This window comes from Impatiens glandulifera, chromosome 1 (genome assembly GCF_907164915.1).
Source record: "Impatiens glandulifera chromosome 1, dImpGla2.1, whole genome shotgun sequence".
In the NCBI taxonomy this organism is placed as follows: Eukaryota; Viridiplantae; Streptophyta; class Magnoliopsida; order Ericales; family Balsaminaceae; genus Impatiens; species Impatiens glandulifera.
The window spans coordinates 22744167-22761537 of NC_061862.1; the positions used below are offsets into that span (position 1 = coordinate 22744167).

Below are 17371 nucleotides of genomic sequence, written 5' to 3' on the forward strand. Positions count from 1 at the left end.
CACGTTTTTGACACGTTCAAACACGTTTTTGACATGTTTAACACATTTTCACACTTAAAACACATTTTCACACGTTTAACATGTTTTTCACATTTTCGGTATGCTTAACACGCTTTTAACATTTTTAATACGTTTAACATGTTTTCCACACGTTTTAACAAATTTAACACATTTTTTTACGTTTTTGGCACGTTTTGAACATGTTTAATAAATTTCACACATATAACATGTTTTTCACGTTTTCACACATATAACATGTTTTTGGCATGTCTAACACGTTTTACACATTTTTGACACGTTTAACACGTTTTTTCACGTTTTGGCACATTTAACACGTTTTTCACACATAATTCACACGTTTAACACGTTTTTCACACGATAAACATATTTTTCACGTTTTCACATGTTTTCACACGTTTTCACGTTTTTCACACGTTTTAACAAGTTTAACACGTTTTCACACGTTTTTCACGTTTTTCACACACTTTAACAAGTTTAACACGTTTTTCACGTTTTTGGCACGTTTTTAACATGTTTAATACGTTTTTCACACGTTTAACATGTTTTCACGTTTTCACACGTTTAACACGTTTTTGGTATGTCTAACACGTTTTAAACATTTTTGACACGTTTAACACGTTTTTTCACGTTTTGGTACATTTAACACGTTTTTCACACGTTTAACATGTTTTTCACGTTTTTGGCACGTTAAACACATTTTTGACATGTCTAACACATTTTTCACACGTTTTACACATTTTGACACGTTTAACATGTTTTTCACGTTTTGGCAAGTTTAACACGTTTTTCACACGTTTTCACACGATTTAACACGTTTTTCACGTTTTCACGTGTTTTTCACGTTTTTCACACATCTTAACACGTTTTCACGTTTTCACACATCCTTCACGTTATAAACACGTTTTTCACGTTTTTGGCACATTTAACACGTTTTTGACATTTTTCATACGTTTAACATGTTTTTCACACGTTTTGATAGGTTTAAAATGTGTTAAACATGTCAAAAACGTTTAAACGTGTTTACGTATCAAAAATGTATTAAACGTGCCAAATAAGTGAAAAAAAACTTTTTAAACGTGCCAAAACGTGACAAACGTGTTAAAAACGTGTTAAATATGTTAAACATGTGTCAAACGTTTCAAAAACATAAAAAACATGTGAAACGTGTCAACAACGTGTTAAACGTGTTTAATGTATTAAAAACGTTTTAAATGTGTTAAAAACATGAAAACGTGTTAAACGTTCCAAACATGTGAAAAACTTGTTAAACGTGCCAAAACGTGAAAAACATGTTAAATGTGTTAAACGTGTCAAAAATGTAAAGAAATGTATTAAATGTGTAAAAAATGTGAAAACGTGTAAAACGTGTCAAAAACGTAAAAAAACGTATTTAATTTGTCAAAAACGTGATAAACGCATCAAAAACGAGTTAAATATATGAAAAACTTGTTAAACGTACCAAAACGTGCAAAATGTGCCAAAAAGTAAAAAACGTGTTAAAAACGTGAAAATCATGTTAAACGTGTCAAAAACGTGTTAAACGTGTCAAGGACATGTTAAACGTGTGAAGGACAAGTTAAACATGTCAAAGACGTGAAAAACATGTTAAATGTGTCAAAAATGTGTTAAACGTGTCAAGGACGTGAAAAACATGTTAAATGTGTCCAAACCTGTTAAACGTGTCAAAAACGTGTTAAACGTGCCAAAAACATGTTAAACGTGTTAAAAACGTGTTAAACGTGTTAAAAACGTGTTAAACGTGTTAAACGTGTTAAAAACGTGAAAATCGTGTTAAACGTGTCAAAAACGTGTTAAACGTGTCAAGGACGTGAAAAACGTGTTAAATGTGTCAAGGACGTGAAAAACGTGTTAAACGTGTCAAAAACGTGTTAAATGTGTTAAACGTGTCAAAAACGTGTTAAAAATGTGAAAATCATGTTAAACGTGTCAAAAACGTGTTAAATGTGTTAAGCAAGGACGTGAAAAACGTGTTAAATGTGTTAAGGACGTGTTAAACGTGTCAAGAATGTGAAAAACGTGTTAAATGTGTCAAAACGTGTTAAAACGTGTTAAACGTGTCAAAAACGTGTTAAACGTGCCAAAAACGTGTTAAACGTGCCAAAAACATGTTAAACGTGTTAAAAACGTTAAAATCATGTTAAACGTGTCAAAAATGTGTTAAACGTGCCAAGAACGTGTTAAACGTGTCAAGGACGTGAAAAATATGTTAATGTGTCAAAAACGTGTTAAACGTGTTAAGAACGTGAAAAACGTGTTAAATGTGTTTAATGTGTCAAAATGTGTTAAACGTGTCAAAAACGTGTTAAACGTGCCAAAACGTGTTAAACGTGTCAAAAACGTGTTAAAAACGTGAAAATCATGTTAAACGTGTTAAACGTGTCAATGACATAAAAAACGTGTTAAATGTGTCAAAAATGTGTTAAACGTGCCAAAATATGAAAATATGTTAATCGTGTTAAACATGTTTAATGTGTGAAAAACGTGTTAAACATGTCAAAACATGAAAAACGTGTTAATTTGGAATTACAATTCCGACCTAAAAAGATTGAAATTAAGAACTATCAAATTACAATATATTGAATTCCATTGGAATTGGTTCTTAATATTAAAGTGTGTAACAAACATAAAAATTGGAATTGGACCCTCCAATTCCAATGCCAATTCCAATTACAATGCAAATTCCAGGATTATCAAACAAGTTTTCTTATCAAGAATGTAACCATGGAAGGAACTCAAGGTTTGAATGGTTTAGAGATGGGCTGTTCTAGTGATAGACGGCCTCCAAATCCAACCACAACTTCTGCGGCTTAAAAGCATTGTTTCAGCGCCAACCAATTCCTCTCTTCTTCTCATTCTCCTTCTTCAATTCGGTGCAAGAAATCCTTGATTCATCATGCTTCTATGGTTAATTAGTCATTTCAATTTTCATTTATTTCAATTCCCTTCATTTTTTAGAAAGGGGTGTTTGTTCTTCATGTCTAGTTGGGTCGAATTTCATTAATTGATTTATGGAAATTGACCCAATTTTGGGAAGGAGCCTACACCACTAGGCTTCTTTTACTATTTGATTTTCATATATGGAATGCAGAAATATACAAGACTGAAAGAAGACTGAAAGATATAATCGACCTTTTCAAAAAGGTAGGTCTATTTATTGTCTTTCGAAAATTGGAACCACACAAAATTGACTATGTATTAATTAGGTTGTAGCCTCATTTGAAAAATTCATTTCTCATGCGGGTGTAGATTCAAATATTTTCCTATTTGGAATCAAAGTAAATCATACTTGAGCTAGCTCATATATAGATCTAGATCTAGATTCAGATACATCTCATGATAGAATTGCTTCTCCTGTAAGAGATGATGTCCAATTGAGCTTGGTGAGGGCTAAAATATACAAACTATTTAAATTTCCTGGTAATCCGACAGTTGGATCATTGAAAATAGATGTTTGAATGTGGTCAGCCTCACCTTTTATATACCACACGAGTTTGAATTTGTATCCATGAAATTTCTTAGCCAGCTCCAAACACAAGTGTTTCCAAGTGAAGCCAAAATGTCATTGTAAGAATACACCCTTTGATATGTAGATTAACTATAGTAGCTAGTTTTTTTATTTGTTATGAAAAACTATAGTTTATGCCCTAGAGGAAGGCAGCACGATCCTCATTGTCATGGCCTCCAAATTTAAGGCAAGACTATTTGTACTTGAGCTACTTTGGAGCAACTTAAGAGTTTGTTCCAGTTCTTCGTTCTAGAGCATGGGTCTCCTCGATCTCATACTTTTCAAAATAACTCAAAGTACTCCATGTCGTTAGCTATTGGTTAACTCTATTATGTTCTTAAAAATCTCATATCATCCCAAAAAAAAGGATGCAGTTTAGTGAAGTGGAGTGAAATTTTCAAACCAAAGGAAACTTATAATCTTTTTATTTTTAAAATATTATGTTCTTGTTTCCTGAACACCAGCCGCATGTGTCTGATTTGTTCTGCTAGGTTTTTTTTATGAACATGGGGAAAGCATGCTGCTATTTTTGCATGCCACCATTTGCATAGGCTCATTGTTGAGGGTGAAGACTTCCCACATTGAGTGGGCAGTTGCCACAACTTTTCTTCAGACATACAATGCTTTCTCCAAAGTTTGCTTGCTAAATTCCGCTCTCACTTCTGGAACAACCGCATTGGCTGCTATTGATTTTGGAAGGTAGGGTTTTCTTTATCTAAATCATGGAACAATAATAATAATATTGATCTCTCATAATTTGATGACGTAATTTGGATTCTGATTTTGAATTTTGGATTTTGGTTTTTAGATTGTGGATTGATGATTGATGATTGTGGATTGTGGATTGTGGATTGTGGATTGTGCTTTTTGGATTATATTAATGTTTTTGACAAATGAATAATAATTATTATTTATATAGTTACAAATATTAAATATAAAAAAAACAAAAAAAAACGATTATATTTTTTAGTAACGGTATTAAACACAAAGAAACCGTTACTAATAAGAGTATCCGTAACGATATTAAGTATGAAATAACCGTTACTGATAAAGTATTAGTAACAATATTAAACATAAGAAAACCGTTACTAAAACTTTATCAGTAACGTTATTAAACATAAGAAAATCGTTACTAATACTTTATTAGTACCGGTTTTATGTTTGGTAAAGCCCTTATTGATTTAATATCAGTAACAGTTGTATAGCCGTTACTAATATGAGTTTCAGTAACGGTTTTAAAAAGTCGTTACTGATACTATTCTATTATTAGTAACACTCTTTTTTTGTAACAAATGATAACGACGATAAATATCGTTATAGAATGTCATCAATAACGGTTGTAGAGGATTTCAGTAACGTCTTTCGCCCTTACTAATACTTATTTTTTTACTGGTGTTCAATTTGCGATTTGAACTGAAGTAAAAAACGATTGCGTTCGAGTTTACCGAACAATGGATACGTTCAATTTGAGATTTGCAGTAAAGTAAGAACGACTGCGCTCGAGTTTACCGATCAATGAATTCTTCGAAGAGGTGTGCGAACTAGGGTTTAAAAGAAGAGTTTGGGCGTAATGGGTTTCAAGTGTAAGACGAGAGCTATGGTTTGAAAGAAGAGTCTACGACGTAATGGGTTTCAAGCGAAGACGAGTTGAAAGGGAAAGACGAGTTGAAAGGGAATACGAGTAGAGGTGCCCTTCTTTTCTAAATATACTTTTATATTTTTTTTAAATTACAGCTTTGCATGCCATGTAGGAAGTCGCTAGGAGTAGAATCAAAGTTAATTTCTCCTATTTTATTTTATTTTTACTCTAATTTTTCAGTTTAATTCTTTACCTAGTCAAAGTTTTTCACTTTAAAATAATAATTTAATTTAAAATTCACAATTTTTAACTTAATATTAAACATAATACTAATTTGAACTTAATTATAATTATACTACATTTTATAATATGTATAGATTTCTCAATATTTTCATTAAGAATAAACGGTTCAGTTTGATCAGTTAAATAATCGAAATGCACGTTCAAATCTGTAAGCATGGAAATTTGACATAACCCAATTTATAATAATATTTATAATTTAAAAATAATATTTTGAATTTTTAAATTCAAAATAATCTAAGGAAGATGTCAAAATTACATTAGGGTTAATTATTATGATAATTAAACTCTAATTAGAAAAATTAATTAAAAACCAAAAATAATTTAAAACTAAAATATTGCATTTATTTTACACAAATTAAACTCAAAAAGGGTTGAAATAATTTAATTATAATTTTAAATATAAGTTATATGTAATTTATAGCCTAAAATAATAAAATAAATATTCTAAAATACTCAAAAATAAAATAAATGAACATAATTTTTATTATGTTTTCAAAAATATTTTCGCGTATTAAATTGGTAAAGAAAAATGAAAGAAAAGGTTAAAAAATTGATTTCAAATAACTTTTTTTTATTAAAAATAAAAACTGATAATCTAGTGTGGCCGAAATTAAAGAAATTAGTTGTAGCAGGAACTTCATCCATCAGATGAGCGCATGGTCTTCAATATACGCACCAGGACGCTCCGCATAGCCAATTTTAACTAAGAAGACGCGCTCCCGGGACCACACATGATCAACTAATGGGACATCAACCCCGTTAGCCCAAACGCATGAACGCCTGATGGACCGTCAACGGATCGTAACAATGCGTTTCATTTTAATGAAACAACGTCGTTTTGATCGTCTTCTTTGCGAATGCCAGAGGATTGCGCTCGACGCCGATGACCTTCTAGAAACCTCATCTTCTTCGTTTCTCATCTTTATCCCTCCAAACTTTGCATACGTGCACGTCTCTTTATCGCCATAATTTCTTTTAGGGTTTGAATTCAAACCCTACCCTAGAACTAGGATTCGCAAGGATAAATCAGAAAATGACGGGATGAACTTCAGTAGACAAACTGGAAACGAATTTGGCTTCGAAATCGATATAGCTTGGGTATAAATACTCCTTAGGTCTCCTTCCAATCCATCGAACAAAATCTAACAATTACAGCCTATTTGAAGATTTTCAAAGGAGCTCCAACGACTGATTTTGGAATAAACTATTCTTTTGTTCTAAGCTTCGATTAAGAGCTTTGAAAAGCTTTCTTAATCATAAGAGTGTTCTCCAATCACATGTAAGCTTCCAGACCACATGTGATTCAAACTTGATTTTTTTCAATTTCGATCGGGTTGAACTTATTTATAGATCACTTTTGTACTTTCTATAGTTGAAATCAATGCTTAGATGATTTCCAAGCTTTCCGTCGAAAGAGATTTCATCAATTCAACACCAATAAAAAAATCCAAATTTTATTTCTAAATCCAAAAATTTTGAATTTCGTGTTCTTGAGCTTAATTTTTGATTCAAATAGTTGCCTAACATGTTTGTAAACATGTTAGGATGAGTTTCAAATCATATTATATACATCCCGATCATGTTTGATCGAATTGAAACTTTTTAAAATAAAAAGTTTAAATTTAATTTTTGAAATTTGTTAAAGAGTTTGCTTGATGTTCATGTTTTGGCCATGTTCGATTGTAAACATCATTCGGAAGTTGTTGGAACAAGAATTAGGCCATGAGATAACCTAATTCGAAAGTTCTCAAATCTTGCCCTAGAAATCATTTCGTAAATTGATTATCCCAGGACTCGATTGACCGGTTTTAGGTTAGGGGTTATGATCCCTACATCCAACTAAGTTGATAGTAACTTACAAATCATGTTTTCATTATCTGTATCAAAATATACAAACATGTAATAAAAACACTTGGTGTTTTTGGACTGAGTCGTGTAGGACCGAGGATCGAGAGGCAGGATCGAGAATCTTCGGTCCTAACCAAGACCAAAGATCGAGAAAATCGACCTAGGACCAAGACCAATGACCGATATTCTTGTGTTAGAACTGAGCCTTAAGACCGGTGTTCTTGAGTTAGGACCGATAAATTTGATCGAGGCTTTTTACCTAAGACCGAGAAATCTGACCTAGGACCAATACTCTGAGGTCCTAGGACCAAGAGATCCAACTTTGGGACCGACTATCCCAAACAAAAACCCAAGACCGAGGATCTTAGCCCCATGCTAACCCAAGATTGATAGGTTTTTACACTTAGACCGGTAATTTCAGCCAAGGACCGAGAGTCCTCGGAACCCTGGCCTAGGGACTCCGGTCTTCTGATTGAGTGTCCCAAACCTTGATCGAGAGCTCCCTCGGTCTAGATCGAGTTTATCCGGTCCCCGACCAATATAAACGGACCCAAGCCTTAGGACTTTAGTCATAAGACCTGTTTAGTTCCACTTTCCAAAATCCAAAATTATTTTTGTAATTTTGGAACCCCAACCCATTTTCAAATGATCCCGAGGGATCAAAAAATGATTTCAAAATATTTTTGGGATATCTCCCAAACAAATATTTTGATTATTAGGCTCCGGTTGGTGTTTTATTTTAAAACTCTAACATTCTTTTCTGATATTTTCAGGTTCTTTACTCAAACTCTTATAACCGCAATCGTATTTACGCAAATTTAAATAATTTTGTACAATTATTTACGTAAAATTATTTACGTAATCCAATCTTATCCTTGTTTAATTTAATTAAAGAAAATAAATATTATAAATAAATCTTTCGATAGCTAGATTTTTAAAAAATAAAACTGTTTTCAACGGACGTAGAGAACATAGCGCACAAGCCCTTTTCCGAGCGTAACTAAATAACAAATTCCTTATAGAAACTCTAGTATAAGGTACGTTTGTACACATACATTTTACTGATTTTTCTAAAATAAATCGACGTCTTTATTTTCAAATAAATAATATTTTCTTAAATTAATTTAAACCGGATTTCAAATCAAATCGTCACTTGGTTACAACAAATCCTCATATTATTAAAATTTGAATAAAATTAATTGTTTTTTACATAATTAATTTTAAAAACTGCTAAGTACTATCAAGATATTTTAAAAGTATTGTTTTATTAAAAAAGAGATGTCTGACACGCAAATCACGATTGAAACCACCGAACCTTGAGTCATTCCGGACCCGTATTGCCATGTGTTAGTTAGCACGTGCTAAACTATGGAAAGAATTTTCTAGGAGTTACAAAATTATTGATGTCGGTTTACTAAATTTCAAAGAAAAGAATTCAGTTTAATTAATTAAAAATCGGTTTGATCAATTTATTTGGTTTGATCTCATATTTATTGTATATGAATAAGTAACAATATTATGAATTAATTCAATAACATAATTTTAATAAACAAAATTTATGAATAATGTTATTAATAAGATGCCGTAACATAATTTGTGAAAAAATTATAAATAATGTTATATTGTTTTCATATAAATTATTTTATTAATTATAAGATCTACCTATTTTTTTTTATAAAAATGGTTCATCAAGAGTCAAGACTCAATTACGTCTTACTAAGAATTATTTTTTTTATTAATCGTCACACTAAGAATTACTTAACAATTTTGAGATAAATTTGTCTATTATTTCTCATTATTTATACTTTACAGGTGTGTTTTACCCGTTTAAAGTTCGATTATCGCTCTCGAATTATTTAAACACAACTTTTTAATATTTAGTCGGTTTGAGCAGTTTCGGTAGTGCCGAATTGAACTGTTAGAATCAATTTAGTAGAAAAGTAAACTACAATGAAGTTGATTTGACCTGTTCGATTTAATATTCAGCTTGGTTTGAGCGATTTGGACCCGATCCTGTGGGTGATCTATCCATGACCATGATGAAGTTTGGGTGAAACTTTTGATTTGTTTGGATAATTTTGTTGGTTTACTTACATTTCCACCATATATATATATATATATATATATATATATATATATATATATATATATATATATATATATATATATATATATATATATATATATATATATATATATATATATATATATATATATATATATATATATATATACTATCAATTTTCATTTAGTAAGACATTTAGTCTGGCATTACTTAATAAGTATCAATTCTAATTATTTAGGAATTCAAATGTGAGATCTTATTATTTTATTAAGATTTTATTTTTATAAATTGTTTATATAATTTAATTTTATTATTTTATGAATTAAAAAAACACAAACATAACATTCCTATAGAAAATTTTTTCAAACGTAATTTGTAATTTAAAATGTATATTATTAATGATTTATTTTGATTTTATAAAGATTATTTGGTATTATTTTTTTTTGGTATGTAACTCATAATTAAATATTTAAATGATAACTATTTTTTTATAAAAATAAAAATAATTACAATCTAAGATTTCAATCCTCTCTCATCAACACAAAAGAGATTATAATTGCTAAATTTGCTAATTTTATAAAAATGCTTAATATTTGTTTTTTCAACATTTAAAAAAATGTGTAATTTACTCGGGATACATTATAATATACACATGCCAATTGGCTTGAGTGAGTGTGGTCCCGTCACCCGTGTTAGAGACTGGGAATGTATAACAAGTTAAGGCCTTGTTTGTTTTTGAAAAATGTAGAATAAATTATTTTACTTAAATAATAAAATATTTAGTGACTAGTATTGTTAGTCTAATGATTTCAAAAAAAAAAAATTTAATGTCAAAATAATGAAGACTCAAACATACAATTTCATAAACATGAACTACTTAATAATTTTCTTAATTATTTTTTTTGTAAGATGTTTGCATGACTCAATTTAATTTATGGGATTTTTAATGAAAATTAAACTCAAGATTTTTAAATCTTTCTTAGATGAAACTTTGATCAGTTAAATTATTTAATCGAATTATTGAGCAAAATAAGTTGAATAAAAAAAAGTATTTAAGAAAAAGTTGATTGATTAATCAAATGGGGGCTCTTGAAACAAGGTCAACCCAAAATAATAAAAAGAAAAATGAAAACCAATAATGAGAAGAAGCCTAGTGAGTTAATATTAAAATATAAGAAACTAAAGCTATTATTGAATAGTTATTGTCGTGTTATAAGCAAAGGAAGTTTCACAATTTGGTCCCAATTTATAACATCATCGTAAGATTTAAGAAACTAGATCTATATCCTTACTTACCCACCAGTATCACTATACATTAATTACTTTAATATTTTATTTTATACACACTAATGTTAATTATTGCCTACCTATTAGATTCATTTTATAAGTTATTTATGTATGTATTAGACAAAATTCAATATATTTTTACAAACCCATCATCCAAAAGTACTAATATTATAATATTGCCTAAGAAAATGAAATTTAATTACTTGTTTTTCTTTTGACAATTTATTAAGTGTAGTCGATAATTGTAGTATTATTGAACGCGTAAGAGATTTCTAAATAAAGAATAACTTAATTTGAAAGGTAGAGTTATTAAAAAAAAGGAAGTAGAGTAGTAGGAACTAGAAGAGTGCAGTAAGTAAAAGAGGAAAATTCCAAAGTCTCTGTGTGAAAGAGGAAGCTCCCCACAATCAACAGATCACTCAGTGGGGACCATACATACAGAAAAGAAACTTAATTATTATTTTTCCTATTGATATATTACATCAACTTTATTTTTCTCATTTCTTATTAATTAATTAATTAGTCTACATCATAAAGTAGATGCAAACATTATTCACAACATAAAACATAAATTCAAGAGGAGGATAGTATGAAGGAACTTAGGGATAGAAGGAATTTAGGATAGAAGGAATTTACTTCACCTAATTAGTTAGAAAAAAGAAAAAGAGTAAAAAAAGAGAAAATAAAAATAAATTATTTTTCTTAATCATTTCTCTAAATTAAATTATGCTCATTTAATTATCTTGTAAAAACTCACTAATATAAGTAAGTGTTTGATGAATTTGAAAATTAAATATTAAAGACTGAGTGCTTAATGAAGATAAAAATTGAATATACAAATCTATATTTAATATTTAATATGATTTAATAATATTTTAAAAAATATATAATGATTATTATATCTTTATGTATTGATTATTTAACAAACTAAATGTACAGTATTTATATAATTTAATATATATTAAATAAAAAATATAATTAAAATAAATACTAATAATTTTTAACTTATATATTAAAATTTCCTCTTAAATAATAATTAATCAAATTTTTAATGCTACTAAATTAATTTCAAACATTATTTAAAAAATATAAAATACTTGAAAAATAGTGAAATATATATATATATATATATATATAAATAAATGATCTTTTTAACAAATTAAATAATTTCATTTAAAACGTTTTAAATTTAAATAAAATTGTGAAATTCAATTAAATTTAGAAAATAAATAAAAAAAAATATCCCTTTCGTGGGAGCAACCTAGTACGCGGCCGGGCCGTTGAATGAATTAACCGCCATAGAAATATATATTGTCTTTCTCTTTAAGAAACACGGAGGGGTAGAAAGGTAATCCGACCCTCCTTCCATAAATATATATATAAATAGGTGTATCTTCTTCTCCTTGTGATGTACGTAGCAGCAGCAGCTAATTAATAAAGTAAACAATATATATTATTTTGAGTAGAACCAGCATCTGCATAATTATTAACAGAGATCGATTGATCGTAGCTATGACTGTAAAGAGAGTGAGAGATGAATTATTAGATGGATCAGAAGTGGAAGCATTGGCGATGGCTAATTGCTTGATGTTGCTTTCCCAAGTCGGTGAAAAAGCTCTCTCCGGTGGACGTGTTTTCACTTGTAAGACCTGCAATCGTCAGTTTCCGACATTCCAAGCCCTGGGCGGCCATCGCGCAAGCCACAAGAGGCCAAAGCTAACACTAGTCGACGGTGGTGCCGGTGATAACAGTACTATTGTTGCGATGGGTAAGCCCAAAATGCATGCCTGTTCTATATGTGGCGATCAGTTTCCTATCGGTCAGGCTCTCGGCGGCCATATGAGGCGACACCGGACGGCCTCACCCCCTACTACTACCACTATTACTACTACTACTAAAGAAGACAAGAAGACTGGGCCTCCTTCAGAGGAGGAGAAGAAAAGGGTACTTCTACGAGTGGATTTGAACTTAACTCCTTTTGAGAATTGTTTGAAATTTGGCAACTCTATTGTAGTAGGAATTGTTTAACTAATGATCATCACTTTTAATTATTCATTCTTAATTCCATTGATCTATTATCATATCTTCATCAATTCCTCATAATTATGTTTACACATGGTTTCCTTAACTTTATTTAGATATATTCAACCCATTTACCTAGTTTTTAATTATGAGAAAGTTAATTTAAAAAAAAAAACAATTTTCTTTCGGTTAAGATTTAGGTATATTAAAAATGATAAAAATCGTTTAATCACAACGATAAAAATGAAATAAAATATATATAAAACGTTACTCAATAAGTTATCGAACTCGTAAGTCATTTTGAAAACGATTAATTTTCCGACGTGCTCTACTGATTTTTTTTAAACGAATTTTAGAAAGCGTAATAATAATAGTATTATGAATTATACACATCGGACGACTACGATAATGGAAAATTTAATAATTTCACTCCAACTAGATAGTCCAAAAAATAATTGAATGATAATACAAATATGTATATAGGTAATACGTAAATAAAACATATTAATCATATCAATTCAAATTTTCCAACAACTACTCAAAAACTCTAACAACACCTAATAAATCTCAGTAATACTTCACAAAAGATTCTATATATTAGTCAACATCGATAATACAAAAGTAAGTGAGTTGTCGACTCAATCTACACTCAATCTACTCGTAACAAATATGACAACAACTAACTATAATAAATAAATAAATTATGTCTATATCATCCTTAAGAATTCCATCACTTTAATGATTAAGTGTAAATATAATTATGAATAATGTTAATTTATTAAGTGAAAATAAAATAAAATAAAATTAGTGTAATTTATTCATTACACGTCTCTAAAAGTCCGATGAAATGTTAGTTTCCAAAATTAAAAATAATAATTTATTTTTAAAAATATTTCATATATAATAAAAAATAAAATTTTAATAAATAGATATATTTGAGAAGTCTAGTTTTAGATTTTTAGATTCTGAGTTTTTTTTTAATAACTTAAAGGGGAAACTCTCTAGATAAATGATAATTAATGATGATTTTGAGGATATGAAAATAATTTTTTTTAGTAAAAAGATATAAATATATATAAATAAAATAAAAAATAATAATTTTAAAGAAAGAATATTTTAGTATTTTAGAAAATATTGAACATTTATTTATTTATTTTTAATTAATTATTTAAATAATCCAAAACCAAACAAGGCCTAGTATTTTATTATTATTTTATATATAAATTTGTCATTGATATGTGACATTAACTGAATATAATAAGAATAAAAAAAAAAAATTAAATGAAAACTTAAAAGATATAATATTTAGTCGATGAATCATCTTTCCCAAATTAAATGTTTCAACCAAACAAGTTAATTAATGTACGAATGAATCTGGAAAACTCTATGACTGCATGCATCACATCAGTTACAAGAAAAGATCATAACCGATCTTTCTCCATTATATATTATTATTTTTTCGATCAACTTCCCGTGAATCTAGAATACTCCTAATTAAATGATTGGAATATATATATGTATTATAATATTTTGTTATTGAGGTAGCTCGCAAAAGTGGTTCTGCATTAAAAAAAAAAAACAAAAACAAAAAAAAATAGATATTTTGCTCCATGTATAAAATACTTTCATATACAAATTTGTTTGATAAATATTTTATTACATTTATTTTATTCTTTCATATTCACTATCAATTATTTTATTCTAGACAACATTTGTATGCTCATTACAATTATTTTTTTAATTAAAAACAAAATTTTGTTAAATAACTTATTGAGAAATATCTAGGGAGAGAGAATGCGTTGGAAGTTGACACAATTTTAAAAAATAATTTTTTTCTCTTTCCTCACACTTTTTTTTTTTTTTTTTTCAATGAAGTGATTTATATCACTTCTTTATCACTTTTCTTAATTATTTTGATTTTTAAAAAAAAAAAAATTAAATATAACTCTTTAATTATTTTTATTTTACATAGCTATATTTTCATTAAAAAACGCCAACAAAACTCTTATCTCTAAGTTATTTATTTCAAAATCAAAATTTTAATCAAAATTTCTTTTCCAGACTAAAACTCTCCTATAACTTTAATTTACAGTGTAAATTAGCTCTAACATTTGAAGAATTACTCTATGGCACCTCCACGAACTCTTATTTCTTCTATAAAATTATGTATTATGGACTTGAGAAATCATTTTTTTAATCTGTTGGAATTAATTTGTGTTCTTCCTTAATTATGTATTATTGAACTTATAAATCATTGCTATTTTACTAGCTAATTAAATCAAAAACATATTAATCTATATACATAATTATTAAAGTTTTAAAAACCGTTCGATCATTACTCGTATTTTTTAGCTAATTTCGACCGGACAGGTCCAACCGGTTGGATTATATTTTAAAATTTTTTATTATAAAAAGAGTTATTCCTTCTATGAACAAACGCTTTTTTAATCAAATAATTAGACAAATTGTCTTCCATAGTTGTATACAAATTAGACAAATATTAACACTATTTACATTTAAATTTACTAGGAGCTAAATAACTCTATTTTCAAATTGGATTATTACCTCTAAAATTGAATAACAATAAAAGGCTTAGATATAAGTTTTGAGTCGAAAAAAAGAGGTTGTATTCCTTCCCTAAACATGAATGCAACCGACGATTGCACATAGAACAGACACATTGTGTCCACTTGGCGGACCGACCTACCTATTTGCCTCGCCATGAAAACTGGTGTCACCCTTTTCTGTCTCCAAAACTCAAGTTACAGTAAAATATAGTTATAACAAAAAAAATATATATAAAAAGTGTTCTTTCTATAGATAAATAAAATGACGCTTACAATTACAATTGTAGATGGTTATAGAAGAAATCACCGGCTAAGTATTACTACAATTGCACTGAAAATGGAGATTTCATTTGCAAAGTTTCTTTATTCAATAAATGAACTCACTGGATTGAATAATAAAATAAACATTAAGCTATTAAAGTTAGGGATGAACAAACGAGTAAACCCAATCTGAATTGCCTAACTCATATTCAACCCAAATTAAATTTACCAAAATTATAACCCAACTTACTAATATGAGTTGGGTAGCCTAAATTAATTTTTTTTTACCAGAATAATAGTATTATGTATAATAGATTATTAATTTAAGATTTGATAAATTAAGGAAGTTGTAATATTAATTTTATTTGTTGTATATTTAATTTTATTTTAGGAAGTTATAATATATTTTATAGAAATATTTTGATTTGGTATTATATTTGATTTAAGGAAGTTGTAATATTAAATTTTAGAAAGTAAAAAAGAGTAATTAACTCTAAATCAGGTAGATTTTAACTTGGACTCAAAGTAACCCATATATATATATATATATATATATATATATATATATATATATATATATATATATATATATATATATATATGTGTGAGTTGAGTTGAGTAGAAAGAAGAATTAATTAGATACGACGATGATGATGGTGATGATGAATTCGTTATCCATGGACATGGAAGTAGCGAAAGAGATAGTTTCGAAGAGAATTATTGAATTGGTGGATTTTCCTAAAGAAACTGTTGGAGCAGATGAACGCACGATGAGTTGGTCGGATAGACTTCTGGAAGCTAAAAGGCTCCACCTTGAATTTTATCGAACTTTCAATACGAGTCCTCTTCTCCCTTTTTATTCTGTCAATTCTCCTCAGAACATTCTTCACCATGTTGATGATTCTGTTTCAACACCACCGCCCACGGTTGTTCCTCCTTCTCATACGGATAAAGTTGAGGAATGCAATATGAGTTCTTCAACGGCTCAGCAGAATGAGACCAATAAAACAGTATCAATCGGCAGCAATGTTCTTGTTCCTATTATTATTGTTGATGACGAAGTTGATGCAAGCATGAGAGGAGGAGGAGGAGTAGAACAGAGGAAGAAGATGAATCTAGCAGAAATCGAGGATGATGATTTGGCAGGTGCTGATGCTGATGATGATGATACAATCTACTTCATGGATATGGATGAATATTATAATAATAATAATAATGATGATTCGAGACTAGGAGAAGGAGGAGGAGGAAGCAGCCTGATTGTAGAGGAACATGAGACACCATTTGAGATATATAGTCCTGTATTGTTGAAGACAGCGACATCAATTACAGTTGAATCAGAAGACGATAATGAAATAATACTACCAAAAAAAAGGAAACAAGAGGCTATCAAAGAAAGCAGCAGCAGCAAAAGATACAACTTGAGGAAGAGGTGTTGTAATTGTGCAACAAGGTCGAGTCCATTATGGAGAAAAGGTCCGATGGGAAAAAACACCCTTTGCAATGCTTGCGGGATTCGATACAAAAAATATGGACGTCTCACTCCCACTCCCAGATAGTCAAATATCATCCAATCCAGTTTGTTGTTGTTGTTCAATTTCTAAAACATTTATATTGTATTCTCTCTTTGGTTTTGCTACAGTTATGGTTAATAGATGTTAAAAGTTTCAACTATACTTCAATGTTCTTTTATTATGAATATTAAACTTAGATTCAATTAATCATCACTAAAACTATTTAATTGATATTCACTCAAATTTAGCAGCTTTTAAGTAACAAGACAATATATATATATATAATGAACAACAATGATGATTGATACTCAATAATGAACAATAAGTTGTCTCGTGTACTCTTCTCTGGATTGGAGAAAAAATATACAGAGATTGATG

The 17371-nt window shown here is 29.0% G+C and overlaps 1 protein-coding gene across 1 annotated transcript; it reads left to right on the plus strand.

The window, feature by feature from the left end:
• Nucleotides 1–12058: 12058 nt before the first annotated feature.
• Nucleotides 12059–12712, plus strand: LOC124921845 (zinc finger protein ZAT12-like). The gene has a single exon (XM_047462544.1). It carries the CDS (start codon nucleotides 12142–12144, stop codon nucleotides 12655–12657), a length of 516 nt encoding a protein of 171 aa, XP_047318500.1. The 5' UTR covers nucleotides 12059–12141; the 3' UTR covers nucleotides 12658–12712.
• Nucleotides 12713–17371: the final 4659 nt, after the last annotated feature.